Raw genomic sequence first — 15,835 nt, forward strand, 5'->3', positions numbered from 1 at the left:
ACAGGTGGCTTGTGATCTAGCATTTGTAGTTCATGATGCTTTTCTGACGATCAGATAGAAACAGCCTCACGTTGATGTCAATCTTTTCTCTTCTGTCCATCCTTTCTCATGTTATAAACTAATTGATAGCCTGAGCCACCAGCAAGTCTTCCTTTCTTTGTTGGAACAGCTGTTTTAACACTAGAATTACCAGAGCCTACGAAAAAACTCGTAGATCCGGCCCACCTTAAATCGCTTCTTAAATCTGTTCACACCTCTCCGCCAGCGTCTTTTGTCATCTAAATGTCCTGATATACACAAGCTGCAAGCAGCCGGCTATTCCATCCTCCCACCGACTTAGAACGTTCTAGAACTTCTCCCAGCTAATGCCTTGATTGATTGATTATCTGTGAGTGAAGTGGAGTTTTAGAGTGGAAATAATAGATCGTTATTTAGAACACACGCATTTCATGTGTGTTCCGTTTCTACAGTAATCTGTGTAAACACATTGTTAAAACAGAAACTTTTTCATATTTTAGTAATAAATGTTACAAAATGGTGTCCTGCGGTGGGTTGGCACCCTGCCCGGGATTGGTTCCTGCCTTGTGCCCTGTGTTGGCTGGGATTGGCTCCAGCAGACCCCCGTGACCCTGTGTTCGGATTCAGCGGGTTGGAAAATGGATGGATGGATGTTACAAAATGTAGGCATAAACTATAAAATGTGTGAAGCCTGAAGCCCAAAGATCAAATAAACACTTTCACAAAAGGTTCAGGAATTAAATGACTGCCTCCGTGGCGTACCGGTAAGATTTGCTGACTCAGAGCGCAATATACTTGCCGTGCCTCAGAGACCCGAGTTCAAATCCCCACTGGGGAGAAAATGTTTTTATTTTTTTTTATTTTTAACTTTCGCCGCTCTGCCTGCCTGAACTCCCCGTCTATCTATATAGTAATAACAGTAATTTTATTATTATATAGCAGCTTCCCTGTCTGCCTATCATATAGTGCCTTTCCTTCCTATCTATCTATATATCTATCCCCTTAGCTGTTTTTTTATATATCTATCATATAGTGCCTATGGGGTGCCAAGCAGGCAATTACAATGATTTTCGGAATATATAAAGTCATTCCTGAATATACTGTGTAAAGTCAGCGTTGGAATATATAACCTCATTCCTGAATATACAGAGCATTCGGAAAGTATTCACAGCGCATCACTTTTTCCATATTTTGTTATGTTACAGCCTTATTCCAAAATGGATTAAATTCATTTTTTTTCTCAGAATTCTACACACACCACCCCATAATGACAACATGAAAAAAGTTTACTTGAGGATTTTGCAAATTTATTAAAAATAAAAAAATTGAGAAAGCACATGTACATAAGTATTCACAGCCTTTGCCACGAAGCTCGAAATTGAGCTCAGGTGCATCCTGTTTCCCCTGATCATCCTTGAGATGTTGGAGTCCACCTGTGGTAAATTCAGTTGACTGGACATGATTTGGAAAGGCACACACCTGTCTATATAAGGTCCCACAGTTGACAGTTCATGTCAGAGCACAAACCAAGCATGAAGTCAAAGGAATTGTCTGTAGACCTCTGAGACAGGATTGTCTCGAGGCACATATCTGGGGAAGGTTACAGAAAAATTTTTGCTGCTTTGAAGGTCCCAATGAGCACAGTGGCCTCCATCATCCGTAAGTGGAAGAAGTTCGAAACCACCAGGACTCTTCCTAGAGCTGGCCGGCCATCTAAACTGAGCGATCGGGGGAGAAGGGCCTTAGTCAGGGAGGTGACCAAGAACCCGATGGTCACTCTGTCAGAGCTCCAGAGGTCCTCTGTGGAGAGAGGAGAACCTTCCAGAAGGACAACCATCTCTGCAGCAATCCACCAATCAGGCCTGTATGGTAGAGTGGCCAGACGGAAGCCACTCCTTAGTAAAAGGCACAAGGCAGCCCGCCTAGAGTTTGCCAAAAGGCACCTGAAGGACTCTCAGACCATGAGAAAGAAAATTCTCTGGTCTGATGAGACAAAGATTGAACTCTTTGGTGTGAATACCAGGCGTCACGTTTGGAGGAAACCTGCCACCATCCCTACAGTGAAGCATGGTGGTGGCAGCATCATGCTGTGGGGATGTTTTTCAGCGGCAGGAACTGGGAGACTAGTCAGGATAAACGGAAAGATGACTGCAGCAATGTACAGACACATCCTGGATGAAAACCTGCTCCAGAGCGCTCTTGACCTCAGACTGGGGCGACAGTTCATCTTTCAGCAGGACAACGACCCTAAGCAAACAGCCAAGATATCAAAGGAGTGGCTTCAGGACAACTCTGTGAATGTCCTTGAATGGCCTAGCCAGAGCCCAGACTTGAATCCGATTGAACATCTCTGGAGAGATCTTAAAATGTCTGTGCACCGACGCTTCCCATCCAACCTAATGGAGCTTGAGAGGTGCTGCAAAGAGGAATGGGCAAAACTAGCCAAGGATAGGTGTGCCAAGCTTGTGGCATCGTATTCAAAAAGACTTGTTTGCCTGCCAGCCCACATCACCCCAACCCATGCATACTAGGCCTTGACTTATGAAATATTGGTGGTTTCCAGCTTGCTAAGAAAAATAAACATACATAAGCCATTTTGTGATTTAACCCTTACTATACTAACATACACTAAGATATAATGCTTATTTTCATATATGCTCATGATTCTCTTTGAATATATGCAGATCATCAACTTTAATACTATACTTTTCTATAAAGCACAAAGAAATATAAAGAGAAATCATATTGTATAATAAGTGCTTCTTAAACTGATTTTGTTATACTTGTGTACAATCTGTGGTTCAATTCTGAAGTTTTCACCTTCCTAATGTCACTCGGTGTCACCACACAGTAAGCTTATGTAGTTTACATTGTGACTGATATTTTGTAAAAGTGGATTGAAAAGGTTAGTACACAGTATTTATTAGAGTGAGGTGGAGGTCCTTTATGGGCAAATTAAGATGCATAGTCTGGAGTCTCTGGATATAGCAGAGATTGAGTCACAAAGGTGAAAGAAACCATCAACCAAAATAACAAAAATGAAAAAGTCCTCAGAAAGAATTAGCCAAATAGAGTAGTTTTGTCAAGCTGAAAAAAAGATCTTCCCTTTGAAACACAGTTCAGACAGTAACTGGGCATGAGACTCATTGTTAAATAAGAACACAAGAATTGACATGTACACATATGTACCTTATGTAAAACATACCACCTGTAATGTGTGGCTTTATTAGCAGTCAAACTCAAAAATGGTGGAGTGATAATGGTATCAACGTAACACAAGAATGGAATAAATAAACTAGAATATAAAAGTAAAATGTTACATGTACAGACTTTTGGGTATTCTTATGCTGTTCAGTTTACAATCCTGAAATGATAATCTCAGTGGCCTTTAAAAGGTTGTAGTATTGTGCTACAACCTCTGGGCTGCATGCTGTTTGTTTAGCTATCAATTGTTGTGTGTTACTGCTGCCTTTTGTTTGGCCTGGAAGGTGGTACTGACCTCCTGCTAGTCCTCCATTGTCTCAATCATTCTTTTATAAGGTCAGGCACATTTAATCTTCGCTGGGTTGTCTACTATCCAGGGTCATAGGGGAATAATGCATGTTCCTTGCCATATCTCTCACTCTCAGGTGGGGTTTATGAAGACTCTATTGTAGGGTTTGTTAAGAAAGGCTTGTGTTTATTTGCTGAAGTTAGCATGCAGCAATACTCTCCAGTCACTCCTGTATCTCGTCTCACTTTTACGTATTATTTGAACTCTGCTGGCCACTCACTCTTTTATCCATAAATGTATTATACTGTATTACAGTAATAATTTAACCAGTCTATGGCTCAGATTGTAAAAAAATAAAAGATTTAAAACAGTGGAACTTTATTTGAATACTCTTGATGGAATTAATTCTTTATGTTCATGCAAAATGTCGTGCTGTTTATGACTTAAGTTATGTAAAATATTTTATTGTGCTGTTGCAAATTTATATTCTCTTGTTGAATCTGTACTAAGTCTTTCACAAAAGGCTTGTTACAACTTGATGTAAAACGCTAGCTAAGCAGTTTTGTACACTGAATGCACAATACCATTTTTCCATTCAATCAAGAACCTCTCAGCCAAATAAAACCTGTCAGCATTTAATGCAGTGAGATATCATGGAGAAATATTTTACTTTCATGTTGTGTAATATATACTGTTTGTCTGCGTACAGACCATAGGTATCTTATTTCCCTTTTATACATGAAAATCTTTAAGATCCCTGCAAGTCAGCAACAACAAAACAATCTGATATTTCTTGAGTCTGAATTCTAGTGCATATTCACATGAGCATTTTAAATGTGTGCTTGTTAAAGATGACATTATATGTTTGTTTTTGTCTTGTGTTTTTTTTCTCTTTCTATTAATAAAAATATGACAGATATGAACACCAATGTGGATGTAGTTTACCTTGACAGCAGTATGAAAAAATGTTTTGGGTTGTCATTCTGTCGGAAATTTGTGAAACATTAAAAATGACCAGGCTTGCTTTCATTAAATTTTGCTTCTTTAATTATACAGTACATCATATACAGTAGTTTTTCATGCCTTGGATGTCTGTTATTTGAAAATTTTACTTTTCAACAGATGTCATTTTTGAAAGCATTTTAAGAACTTTGCTGGTGTGTAGTTTTGAAACTTCGATAGGAATTGAAAAACTAAGATTTTGAACTACAGTAATCCCTCCTCCATCGCGGGGGTTGCGTTCCAGAGCCACCCGCGAAATAAGAAAATCCGCGAAGTAGAAAACATATGTTTATATGGTTATTTTCATATTGTCATGCTTGGGTCACAGATTTGCGCAGAAACACAGGAGGTTGTAGAGAGACAGGAACGTTATTCAAACACTGCAAACAAACATTTGTCTCTTTTTCAAAAGTTTAAACTGTGCTTCATGACAAGACAGAGATGACAGTTCAGTCTCACAATTAAAAGAATGCAAACATATCTTCCTCTTCAAAGGAGCAAACGAATCAATAGGGCTGTTTGCTTTTAAGTATGCAAAGCACCGCGGCACAAAGCTGTTGAAGGCGGCAGCTCACACCCCCTCCGTCAGGAGCAGAGAGAGAGAGAGAGAGAGAGTTAGAGAGATAGAGAGAGAAACAGATAAAAAAATCAATATGTGCCCTTTGAGCTTTTAAGTATGCGAAGCACCGTGCAGCATACTTAAAAGCTGCACACAGAAGGTAGCAACGTGAAGATAATCTTTCAGCATTTTTAGACGAGCATCCGTATCGTCTAGGTGTGCGAACAGCCCCCTTGCTCACACCCCCTACGTCAGGATCAGACAGAGAGAGAGAGAGAAAGAAAAGTAAGTTGGGTAGCTTCTCAGCCATCTGCCAATAGCGTCCCTTGTATTAAATCAACTGGGCAAACCAACTGAGGAAGCATGTACCAGAAATTAAAAGACCCATTGTCCGCAGAAACCCGCGAAGCAGCGAAAAATCCGCGATATATATTTAAATATGCTTACATATAAAATCCGCGATGGAGTGAAGCCGCGAAAGGCGAAGCGCGATATAGCGAGGGATTACTGTATTTACTTCATTACTGAGCTGTGGAATTAAATAGTTTACACGTTTCTTGACAGTTTTTTCACACCTTAATATCTTTAGAGGTAAACTATAAATAACGTAATTGGATTAATCTTTAAAAAAATGTTTGGTTTAACTCCATATATACTGTATCTTTACGTTGGAGAAATTATGAACATTAGTTGCTACATGGTCTGTTTGACAGAGTCACTGGTAAAGATGACAATAAATTATCCTTGTGGATCAGTAGATGTTATCTTTGTTCCTACAGTGGGGAGAGTGGTGCAGGGAAGACTGTTGCTGCCAAATACATAATGGGGTACATATCCAAAGTGTCAGGAGGAGGATCTAAGGTGCAGGTAGGCTTATTGGTGACAATTTCTGTTGACAATGTACAGGCATGCAGTCAAGGCTTTGATTGTAATATTTAGTTAACCGTATGTCAAGTTATTGCAAAATGAAAGTAATGAGGAATCATTGTATCATTTCATTACATGTATTTGAGAGTTCTTAGGGACACATTTAAACTTGCTTTGCCTGCAGGTTGTATTTAAATGACCTTATTTTTAATTTTCATTTGCCATAATGCTGTCTCCTTCTCATCACTACAGCATGTCAAGGATATCATTCTTCAATCAAACCCCTTGCTAGAAGCTTTTGGTAATGCGAAGACTGTTCGTAACAACAACTCAAGTCGATTTGTGAGTATAGGAATCATATACATTAATGCAGATAGTGTTTTGTATTTAGTCAAATCATGAGATATTTAAACACTACTAAAAACAAATTACCTAAGAACATCTATCCACTTTGTTCAGCTACTTATGATCAAGACTGGAGTGAAAAAAGAATTTAATTGAAACTTTTTTGAGTAATACAAGAGTATAAAACTGTCAAAAATTAAGTATTTCTGTAGAAGCAAAACTGTTTCTAAAAGTGAAAGATACCACAACCTCCTCTCCATTAATTAATTCATATTACTATATACTCATTTATTAAGATTTTGTTTAGCTTACAATACAGTATGTTTACCTGTGTTCTTGTTTTCTGTCCCATTTCATATTGAACCATTGTAGGATGTATTATAAACCAGAAACTTTGCAAATAAGGACTGTTGTTCTGTCTGCTGTTTAGATTATCTTAGATTAACTTTATTAATTCCAAGGGAGCAGTTCAGATGCAAAATTGCAGCAGAAACATGAAAAACAAACATAAAAACTTGTGTGATAAATAATACAATAATCAATAAATAAATAATAAATGTAAGCTACGCAGAAATTGCAAAATGAATTTAAAGATTATAAGCATTTAGTTTGAGATGTCTGGAGGAAGCATTGAATTGCTTAATAGTAATGGGCAGAAAAGAGAACAAGTCCTGGAGGGGATTGAGGAAATATTTTCATGATTACTCCAATTTTTCCACCATCCTCTTTTCCACAATGGTTTCCAGTGTGTTAGAGTTACTCTATGATGGAGTCGGCTTTCTTCAGGCATTACGGTAATCCCTCCTCGATCGCGGGGGTTGCGTTCCAGAACCCCCCGTGAAAGGTGAAAATCCGCGAAGTAAAAACCATATGTTCATATGGTTATTTTTATATATTTTAAGCCCTTATAAACTCACCCACACTCTTATAAACATTTCCCGCACAATTATACAGCATAAACCCTTTGTATTCTCTTAGATATTAGGTAAGATTCATTGAAATTATGTATGTAAACACACTGTTTATATACAGTAAAACCTAAATATTATTTTAAAGATATCGAGCGTCTCCGATATCCCATATGTTACAGCCATTACGACAGGCAGGCCACCAGCAATAAATACGTACAATGCAAGAAAAATTGTATACTGTACAGTAAAATGTGTGTGCAGTGATACTAAACTATGTACATGTAATAAATACTGTAAGTAGAAAATTAATTATGTTACTCACCAACAATGACGCGGCGACTTGTCCGATAACAATGAGTTTAATTTTACTGAACAAAGGAGAGCGTTACAGCTCTTCTAAAGGAGCCTCTTCAGGCGATTGTGTAGCACTGCAGTTGTTCTTCTTCTGGCAGTCTTCAATCCAGATCCCTAAAGCAGATTCCATCCGGACTATCGCCTTATTACATCCACTTACAACTCGTTTTGCGCCCTGGTTAAAGGACACTGTGGCCATAGATCTTATATTCTTTTCCTCCTTTTTAAATAAAAAAGAATTGTGGACTCATTGATTCCGTAATGGCGTCCTGCAGCGGTATAGTTGTTCCCTTCCTTCAACATATCCAAAACTTTTACCTTTTCGGAAATCGTTGGCACTTGGACACGGCCCCTGAAGCAGTAGCAGGAGCACGTTGATGCTGAATGAGCGAGACAAGACTTCCTGGTTAACGCAGCGGAATTGAATTCTGTGCTCCGTCGCTGAGCCAATCAGCACACAGGAACTTAACTGCGTGCTCTGATTGGGTAGCTTCTCAGCCATCCGCCAATAGTGTCCCTTGTATAAAATCAACTGGGCAAACCAACTGAGGAAGCATGTATCAGAAGTAAAAAGACCCATTGTCCGCAGAATCCCGCGAAGCAGCGAAAAATCCGCGATATATATTTAAATATGCTTACATGTAAAATCCGCGATAGAGTGAAGCCGCGAAAGTTGAAGCGTGATATAGCGAGGGTTTACTGTATGCACCTTTTGAGCTCAAGTTTCTTCCCCAGGGGATGCACTGGCTACTTCAGACTGACAAAACATTTCCAGGCTCAAAACTCCTGAATCTCCCTAGGAGGTACTGTCTGCTTTGACCCTTCTTATACAGTGCCATTGTTTTGTCAAAATCCAGTTTGTTGGTTATGCGAAGTCTCAGGTGCTTGTTGCTCTGCACCACTTCCACATCCTCCCACTGAACGGTTATTCATCTTGGGAACTCTTTGGCATGCCAGAATCCACCACCAGCCCTTTTATCTTGATGTTTTGCTGATGTTTAAGTTTCTCCCTGCACCACAAGATGAAGTTCTCCACAACCCTCTTGTATTAATGCAGCCTATGATGGAGTAGTCATCTGAAAATTTCTATAGAAGGAAAGTGCTAGTATTGAACTTGGAAGCCTGTCGTGTTTAGGGTAAACAAGAAGAGTAATAGGAAGGTTCCCAGTGGTGCCCCAGTTTTAACCAACCACCATTTCTGCCATATAGTCCCTGTTGTTCAGGTAGTCCAGGATCCAGGAGATTGTGGGGGCATCTCCAGTCGATGAGGCAGAATGGTGTTAAAGGCACTAGAAAATTAAAGAATATTATCCTGAATGTCATGCCAACTTAGTCTAAGTGGGAGTAGGCTCTGTGGAGCATGTAAATCTGAGAATCCTCCATACCTATATGTGTCATAAACATCTAGGCAAACTCCAGTGGATCAAGATGCCCTTAAACCAGAGATCAGAGCTGTTAAAGAACCAGCCTCTCAAATATCGTCATGATGAATGAAGTAAGAACAACTGGTCTGAAGTCCTTGGGATCACTGGAATTACCTTTTTTGGCACTGGAACCATTTATAATGTTTTTCACAGATGGGGTATCGCCTGCAAACTCAGGGAAAGGAAGAACAGTTGTTGGAGGTCTCCACAAATCTGGCTGGCACATATTGTCAGCACCCTGGAACTGATTTCCATCCAGTCTTGCAGCCTTGTTCATACAGTTTTCCTATCTCTCTTTCTATTGTTTAATGCATAATTGGCATTAGCTTCTCATGCATTATTTTATATATGCTTACTCTTTTTTTTGAAAATTATCTTTAGGGAAAATATTTTGAGATTCAGTTCAGTCGAGGTGGTGAGCCAGATGGTGGGAAGATATCCAATTTTCTGCTAGAGAAATCACGCGTGGTGAGCCAGAATCATGGAGAGAGGAACTTCCACATTTACTACCAGGTTAGATTAATGAGAATGTAAATAACTATTTCTTTGTAATGAACAACTGACTTTATTTTTAGCTTCTAAGAAATTTTCAGTTTTACCTCCTAATCAGAATTATGAAGTGTACATTCAGATGCAGCAGCTTTCAGCTGATGTTCACACTCAGGAAAAATCTGATCTATTGATGGATAGAATGCTAGTTCAGTGGTGGGTAAGGAACCACATCTTATGCAAGAAGCTGAAAAGAGCAACCAAGGAATATTCTGCATTGTTTATAAGAAATGCTTCCTGATTGTTGGTGATATAACTTCTTCTCCTGAGTTAGAAGTATGAGGCAGATTTATGGGTACTCACAAGCCCTTATTTAATGGCTGTGTATTAATGTTTCAGCGACTTCTGGTTATAGAGTGTTTTGGCTGTTATTTACTATATCAGTAAGCATCATTTCTGCCACTTTAGATTTAGACATTGCTCAACAGGGTATCATATTGACTCTACTGTATCCAAGAAGCTTTGGAGCTTATGGGGAGTGTCAGATAACCACAAAAGGTAACTGGAAGAGATTACTACTCAGAATTTGTGTGGTGAACTGTTATTGTTATTGGACTTGTGTAAGTCATTAACTGCCCATAAAGACCACCATGCTTATTTCATAGCCTATGTAGCAAATCATCAGTGTCTGAGGTCATGGTTCGTAGCTGGAAAAAGGTGGAATGTTCTTTTCAGTTTGGGAGACCAGAAAGTAGATATGTGATTCTGAGGTCATCATACTGGACCTCCTCCATTCCTACAAATTATTTACAGGATCAGTAACAAAGGACAACCCAGGAGAAGTCCCACACCCACTGGGAACAAGTTTGATTTACTGCTGGCAATGCAGTTCTTTTCAACCACAGCAGTGAAGGTACAGAACATGGCCCATTTGGGTTCAATGTCCCTAGCCTCTCTTGGATGATCTCCCAGACAGAGACCTCTGGCAAACTTTCCCAACACATCCTGACTATACGTTTTGGCCTGCCTGGTGTGTCCAGCATCTTCATCACTATCTGATCCAACATACTACCAGGTAGTGCTCAGTTAGTTAATAGTACTGCTGCTTTCTTCACTTCTTTACATATGGTCGTAGGTCTGATGATCCGACTATAAAATCAGCCTTGGAGGTGGTGCTGGTGTTACAAGTAAGCTCTTCGCTTCTTCCCCTGGACAACTTCAGAGTGGAATAGAGTCAAACTGTGCATTGAGGTGAGTCCATCTAGATACCTCAGGCACCAAAATTGCATTTTTAATATGCTGTAATATTCAAAAAGAATCTCGGCAGCCTCACTTTCATCATGACATTCTGATTTGAAATCTTGAAAGGAAAGAGTTATTTTTTTCATAATCATAGTATAACTTAACATATCATGAGCAGTTGTGCTCTTAAGTGAATCTTTTTTTATAAAAAGAAAAAAAAATAATAATTTGTGTATTTGATATGCAGTAAATAAATCCACTCTGCTACCTCTGTTATATTTGTAATGTTGTTCTTCTGCAGCTGGAAAAAAACCTAAAGACAAAACACTAAAAAAAATACTGGAAGGCCCCCTTTTTTCCCCCCAATTTTGCAAATAAAATTATATAAATTAGGGTTAGGTTGTCAGCCAATACTAAACAATGACCAAACACTGAAAAATGTATTTCCTGAATCTCCCCTCCTGGCATACAGACAACCACCAAATCTAATTGTCCGAAGCTCCCTAAATGAACCAACAGAAAATGGCACATCTCCATGCCTACAGAAAAGATGCAAAACATGTGCCCACATCTATGATACAAACCGTATAGTTATACCACACTGCCGACTTGAACATCACATAAAGGGATCATTTTCCTGCAGATCATCTAATGTAGTCTATCTAATTTTCTGCATGAAATGTCCTGACACTGCACTCTATGTGGGAGAAACTGGACAAACACTCCGTCAGAGAATGAATTTACACAGGTTCCACATTAAACATGGCAACACAGATGTTCCTGTAGCAGCCCACTTCAACAGCCATGGACACTGTGAGAGGGATTTTAAAGTCACAGTGCTTATGGGCAACTTCAAAACACAGCAAGAGAGAAAAGAATGGGAAGTTAAACTCATGCTAAAATTTAATACATTACAACATGGATTGAATAGAGACAAGAGTTTTATTGCCAGATATGAGGATTGTTTACATCTCTCAGAATGACAGACAACCTGTCTACAGATCCACATTGTTTTGAAAAAACTCATTACAAACTTCAAAAGACTTTGTTGGACAGTTATCTTATCCAGAGATCTTGACAATACATTGTTCTTTTCTTTCTTGTTAAATTAACCCTAGCCTGAATGAATCAATTAATTTTTTACATTTAAAATTTCTCATTTAAAGATTTACCAATGTTGTTTCTTGTCCTAGAGTGTGTATGTAAACATAGGGAACTCCAGTCTCTGTATTACATCTTGCCTGAAGAAGGGGCCTGAGTTGCCTCGAAAGCTTGCATATTGTAATCTTTTTAGTTCGCCAATAAAAGGTGTCATTTTGCTTGGCTTTTCTCTACATTCATAATGGCTAACACGGTACAATACCCTAGTACTATATAAATAAATATGAAATAGATCTGTGTATAATATGTTTGAGTGGGCCATAATCCAGAGAATTGGACTGTTAAAAAATAATAAATAATATGATAAGATCCATAACTCTTAAATTGATTTTAGTTACCCATTAAAATAGTGGTTTCATAGAACTTGTTCACGACTTTAATTTATGTATATTTGTTTTGTATGGAATATAGGTATACCCTAATTATCTATAGTTTTTTTTTTTTGGTTTTGGACTGAGCATATTGCATTTGCCATAAATTAAATACTGCACTGAATCCACGCTAATGAAGTGATCTGAAGACATACTCTGCTGTAGCCTCTCACCATATGAGTTGAATAAAATGGCTCATAGGAGTAAACTTGCAGCTTCTATATGGCAGCAAACTGCAGAGCCACCACACTGCTCTGTTTCTGTTTTAGGAAAAAAAAAAAAAAACTCACAAAACTACTTAATTCTGATTGTAAGGTGTTGTGAGGCCCTTGGTGTTGCATTGTGTGCACCCTTTGTTTTGGTATGAAAATGACTCCTACAGATCTTTTAAGTGGTCAATGCAACTCCTTAAAGCAGGGGTGTCCAACTCCTGTCCTGGAGGGCCTCAGTGGCTGCAAGTTTTCATTCTAACCGTTTCCTTGATTAGTGACCAGTTTTTGTTGCTAACTTAACTTCTTTAGCCTTAATTTTAATTAAGTTAACTCAGACCCTTAGTTGTTTCTTTTTCTTAATTAGCAGCCAAACAATAATGAGACAAAAAATGAACTGCCATATAACCAACTAACCTGTGCCCATCACACAGTATCTGAAAATAAAGAAAGGTGGAAGGTCTTAGTAAGGTTGATCTGCTCAGGTCACCAAAACATTTTGACCATGTTCCTAGAAAAAACTGGAAATTTAGTTGTTTTATAAATCTCTGCTGTGGCATAATGAGAGCCAACAAGCCATGTAATTAAATAATGGGTTTAATTAACACCAAGAATTGGCTACTCCTTAAGATACTGGTTGGAGTGAAATTGGTTGGAGTTTGAATCCCTAATTTAGATGGTCATCTGCGGGCTCACTTCACATATCATTTCTGTTTGGCTAACATTTAAAGCAGAAAAAAATCAATTCAGAGGACTGAATCCTTAAAAACAGGACTGTTAAATGTAGGGAAAAGAAGTTAGTAGTGAGAACCTGTCATTGATTGGGAAAAGAGTTAGAATGAAAACCTGCACCTGGATTTGGATTCCCCTGGCTTAAAGTCTAAGAGAGAGTGGAAAGTGCTGTCTTTAAACAAGAAAAGTAAAAGTCTTAAATTATTTGAAAAGTGGCATGTTGCTTGCCAAAGTAATTTTATTTACATAGCATTTGCATTGCATTAGGTATTATAAGGTATCTATAGATGATTTAAAGTATACAGGAGGATGTGCATAGGTTACATGCAAATACTGTGCCATTTTATATAAGGGATTTCGATATCCACTGTGGGTACCTGGAACCAATCCGTGGCAGATATGGAGGGCTGACTGTGGTTAAAGTGGTGGTGTACAGCATCTGTCATTTAAGGGTCCATCTTATTCCTCAATAAGTTTGTGAATGCAGTATCTAAACAACTTGGTGTGGTATGGCATACTGTACAAAACATTCTTGTTTAATCAATGTATTGCATGGTGTAGTTGTGTTTCAAAAATGTTACTGAACTTGCACCATACTAGATATGAAATTTTATTAATTTGTTTTACAGCTTTATGATGGTAAGCTGCATTAGAACACTGGTTTAGCAGGGGTGGTTTAGTAAAGAAGGAACATTAGTTTAACAGCTAATGTGCAATTGTATTGGAGAAGCTCAATAAGTGAGATAAAAGCCTTCTTCCTTGAAGTTACATGGATAAAAGTGACTTTTAGTTGGGACTTTAAACAGCATACATTTGGAAATGTAAACTTTTATATATAAAAATAGTCACACATTAATTTTCATTTTTGAAACAAATATAACAATTGTCTTGTTTACAGTTACTTGAAGGAGCATCTCAGGAACAGAAAGAGAATCTAGGAATTGCTAGCCCTGATTATTACTATTATCTTAACCAATCTGGAACATTTAAAGTGGATGATATAAATGACAAGCGGGAATTTACTGAGACAATGGTGAGTACAGCACTGCTTAAGAAATGTTAAGACATCAATAAACAAAGACGTCCGTAAGATAAAAAGTATTTTTAAAATGTTATATCAATTTCTATGTAATTTGATTGCATATCCTTGTATTCAGTTGAGAGATTTATGAAATAAACAAATTCCTTTTCAACTTAGTTACTTGTTGCTTAATTTGCATGGATTGCAGAACAATAACATGCAAAACTTCACTTTAACTATGCATTTAAAACCTATGAAAATGTTGTCACATTACATTATCTTTTATCATATTTATTGAGAAGTGTGGTTTTATTATTTACATAACTTGGCCTGTAAACTTTGTTCTTAGTATTAAAACTGACTAGAGCAATAAATTGTTTATGTATTTTTGTGCATCTCATTTCAGTAAACTGAATTATTACATGCAAAATTTGGTGTAATCCTTGCAATTAGGGTTACATTGTACAAAAGTAAAAATAAAATCCTGAAAACCTTTTTGTGCATTGATCCGCACTAAATTTCTTACAAACTTTCTGTAATAAGTAATGGCAAAATATGCTTTTGTAAAGGTGTTCATTTTTGTCTTTTCTTTCAGAATGCAATGAAAGTAATAGGACTGAGTTCTGATGAGCAGACCTTGGTATTACAGATTGTGGCTGGGATTCTTCATCTGGGGAACCTTTCTTTCCAGGAGTCTGGAAACTATGCAATTGTGGATAGTGAAGACTGTAATTGTTGCTTCCTATTGACTTTCATGCATTTCCACAATAAATACATTTCTTTTTAAAATTATTTTTATGAAATAATAAATTAGGCAATGTACCATGTACTCACTGAAAATCCTTCAAAATCTTATTTTAATTTTGTGTTTGTTCCTGAGGAGTTTTAGGTAATAAGATTTGTTTAGTTCTATATGATGTCTATTTTTTAACAAAATGCCAGAATTATCTTTAGGCTCGTGTTCCTTTTTTGAGTTAGTTTCAAATATGTTTTTTAGAAAAATCCTAAAGGAGGTCAAGATCTAGAATATATGTAAAAAATGACATATTTATGCTCATAAATTAATTTTTCTCTTCCCAGTCCTTGCTTTCCCAGCATATCTGCTAGGAATTGACCAGGCACGCCTGAAGGAAAAACTGACTAGCCGTAAAATCGACAGTAAATGGGGAGGCAAATCTGAGACCATTGATGTAACACTCAATGTAGAGCAAGCATCTTTCACTCGTGATGCTCTTTCAAAGGCCTTGTATTCCCGGATATTTGACTTTCTTGTTGATGTAAGTAGAATAATTCAGCCACGTATTAAAATGGTATTTCAGTAAGTGCAGTATATCTTTCATCTTGGAGTTTTTTCAGTTTGATAAGAGATTATCATATTTTGGGCATTTCTGAAGCTGGACCCTTAAACAATGCATTGTGTTTATCAGGGATGCACCAATACTACTGATTGGTACTCCTATTGGTCTGACACAACACCCTAAGTTGTGGTACTGTAGGGTAGCTGGAAGCAAATCTGTAAGTGAATGGAATCTTCTGTCTTCTTCTTCTTATTGCGTAGAGATACTATAAGAAGTTTGAATGCTATTGTGTGTAGTGGTCGAATACTGAATGCTTACTATGCTTTTAACAAAGTAAAG

At 37.7% G+C, this 15,835-nt stretch overlaps 1 protein-coding gene across 1 annotated transcript in view; it reads left to right on the plus strand.

The window, feature by feature from the left end:
• myo1eb (myosin IEb) overlaps positions 1–15,835 on the plus strand; it is a 99,605-nt gene that overhangs the window by 28,236 nt on the left and 55,534 nt on the right. The window contains exons 5-10 of the mRNA XM_028793949.2: positions 5,852–5,939; positions 6,192–6,281; positions 9,355–9,486; positions 14,076–14,210; positions 14,794–14,926; positions 15,279–15,475. Coding sequence (XP_028649782.1) covers positions 5,852–5,939; positions 6,192–6,281; positions 9,355–9,486; positions 14,076–14,210; positions 14,794–14,926; positions 15,279–15,475 — 775 coding nt within the window. The remainder of the gene's footprint in view (positions 1–5,851; positions 5,940–6,191; positions 6,282–9,354; positions 9,487–14,075; positions 14,211–14,793; positions 14,927–15,278; positions 15,476–15,835) is intronic.

The sequence above is a fragment of the Erpetoichthys calabaricus genome, chromosome 2, assembly GCF_900747795.2.
Source record: "Erpetoichthys calabaricus chromosome 2, fErpCal1.3, whole genome shotgun sequence".
In the NCBI taxonomy this organism is placed as follows: domain Eukaryota; kingdom Metazoa; phylum Chordata; class Cladistia; order Polypteriformes; family Polypteridae; genus Erpetoichthys; species Erpetoichthys calabaricus.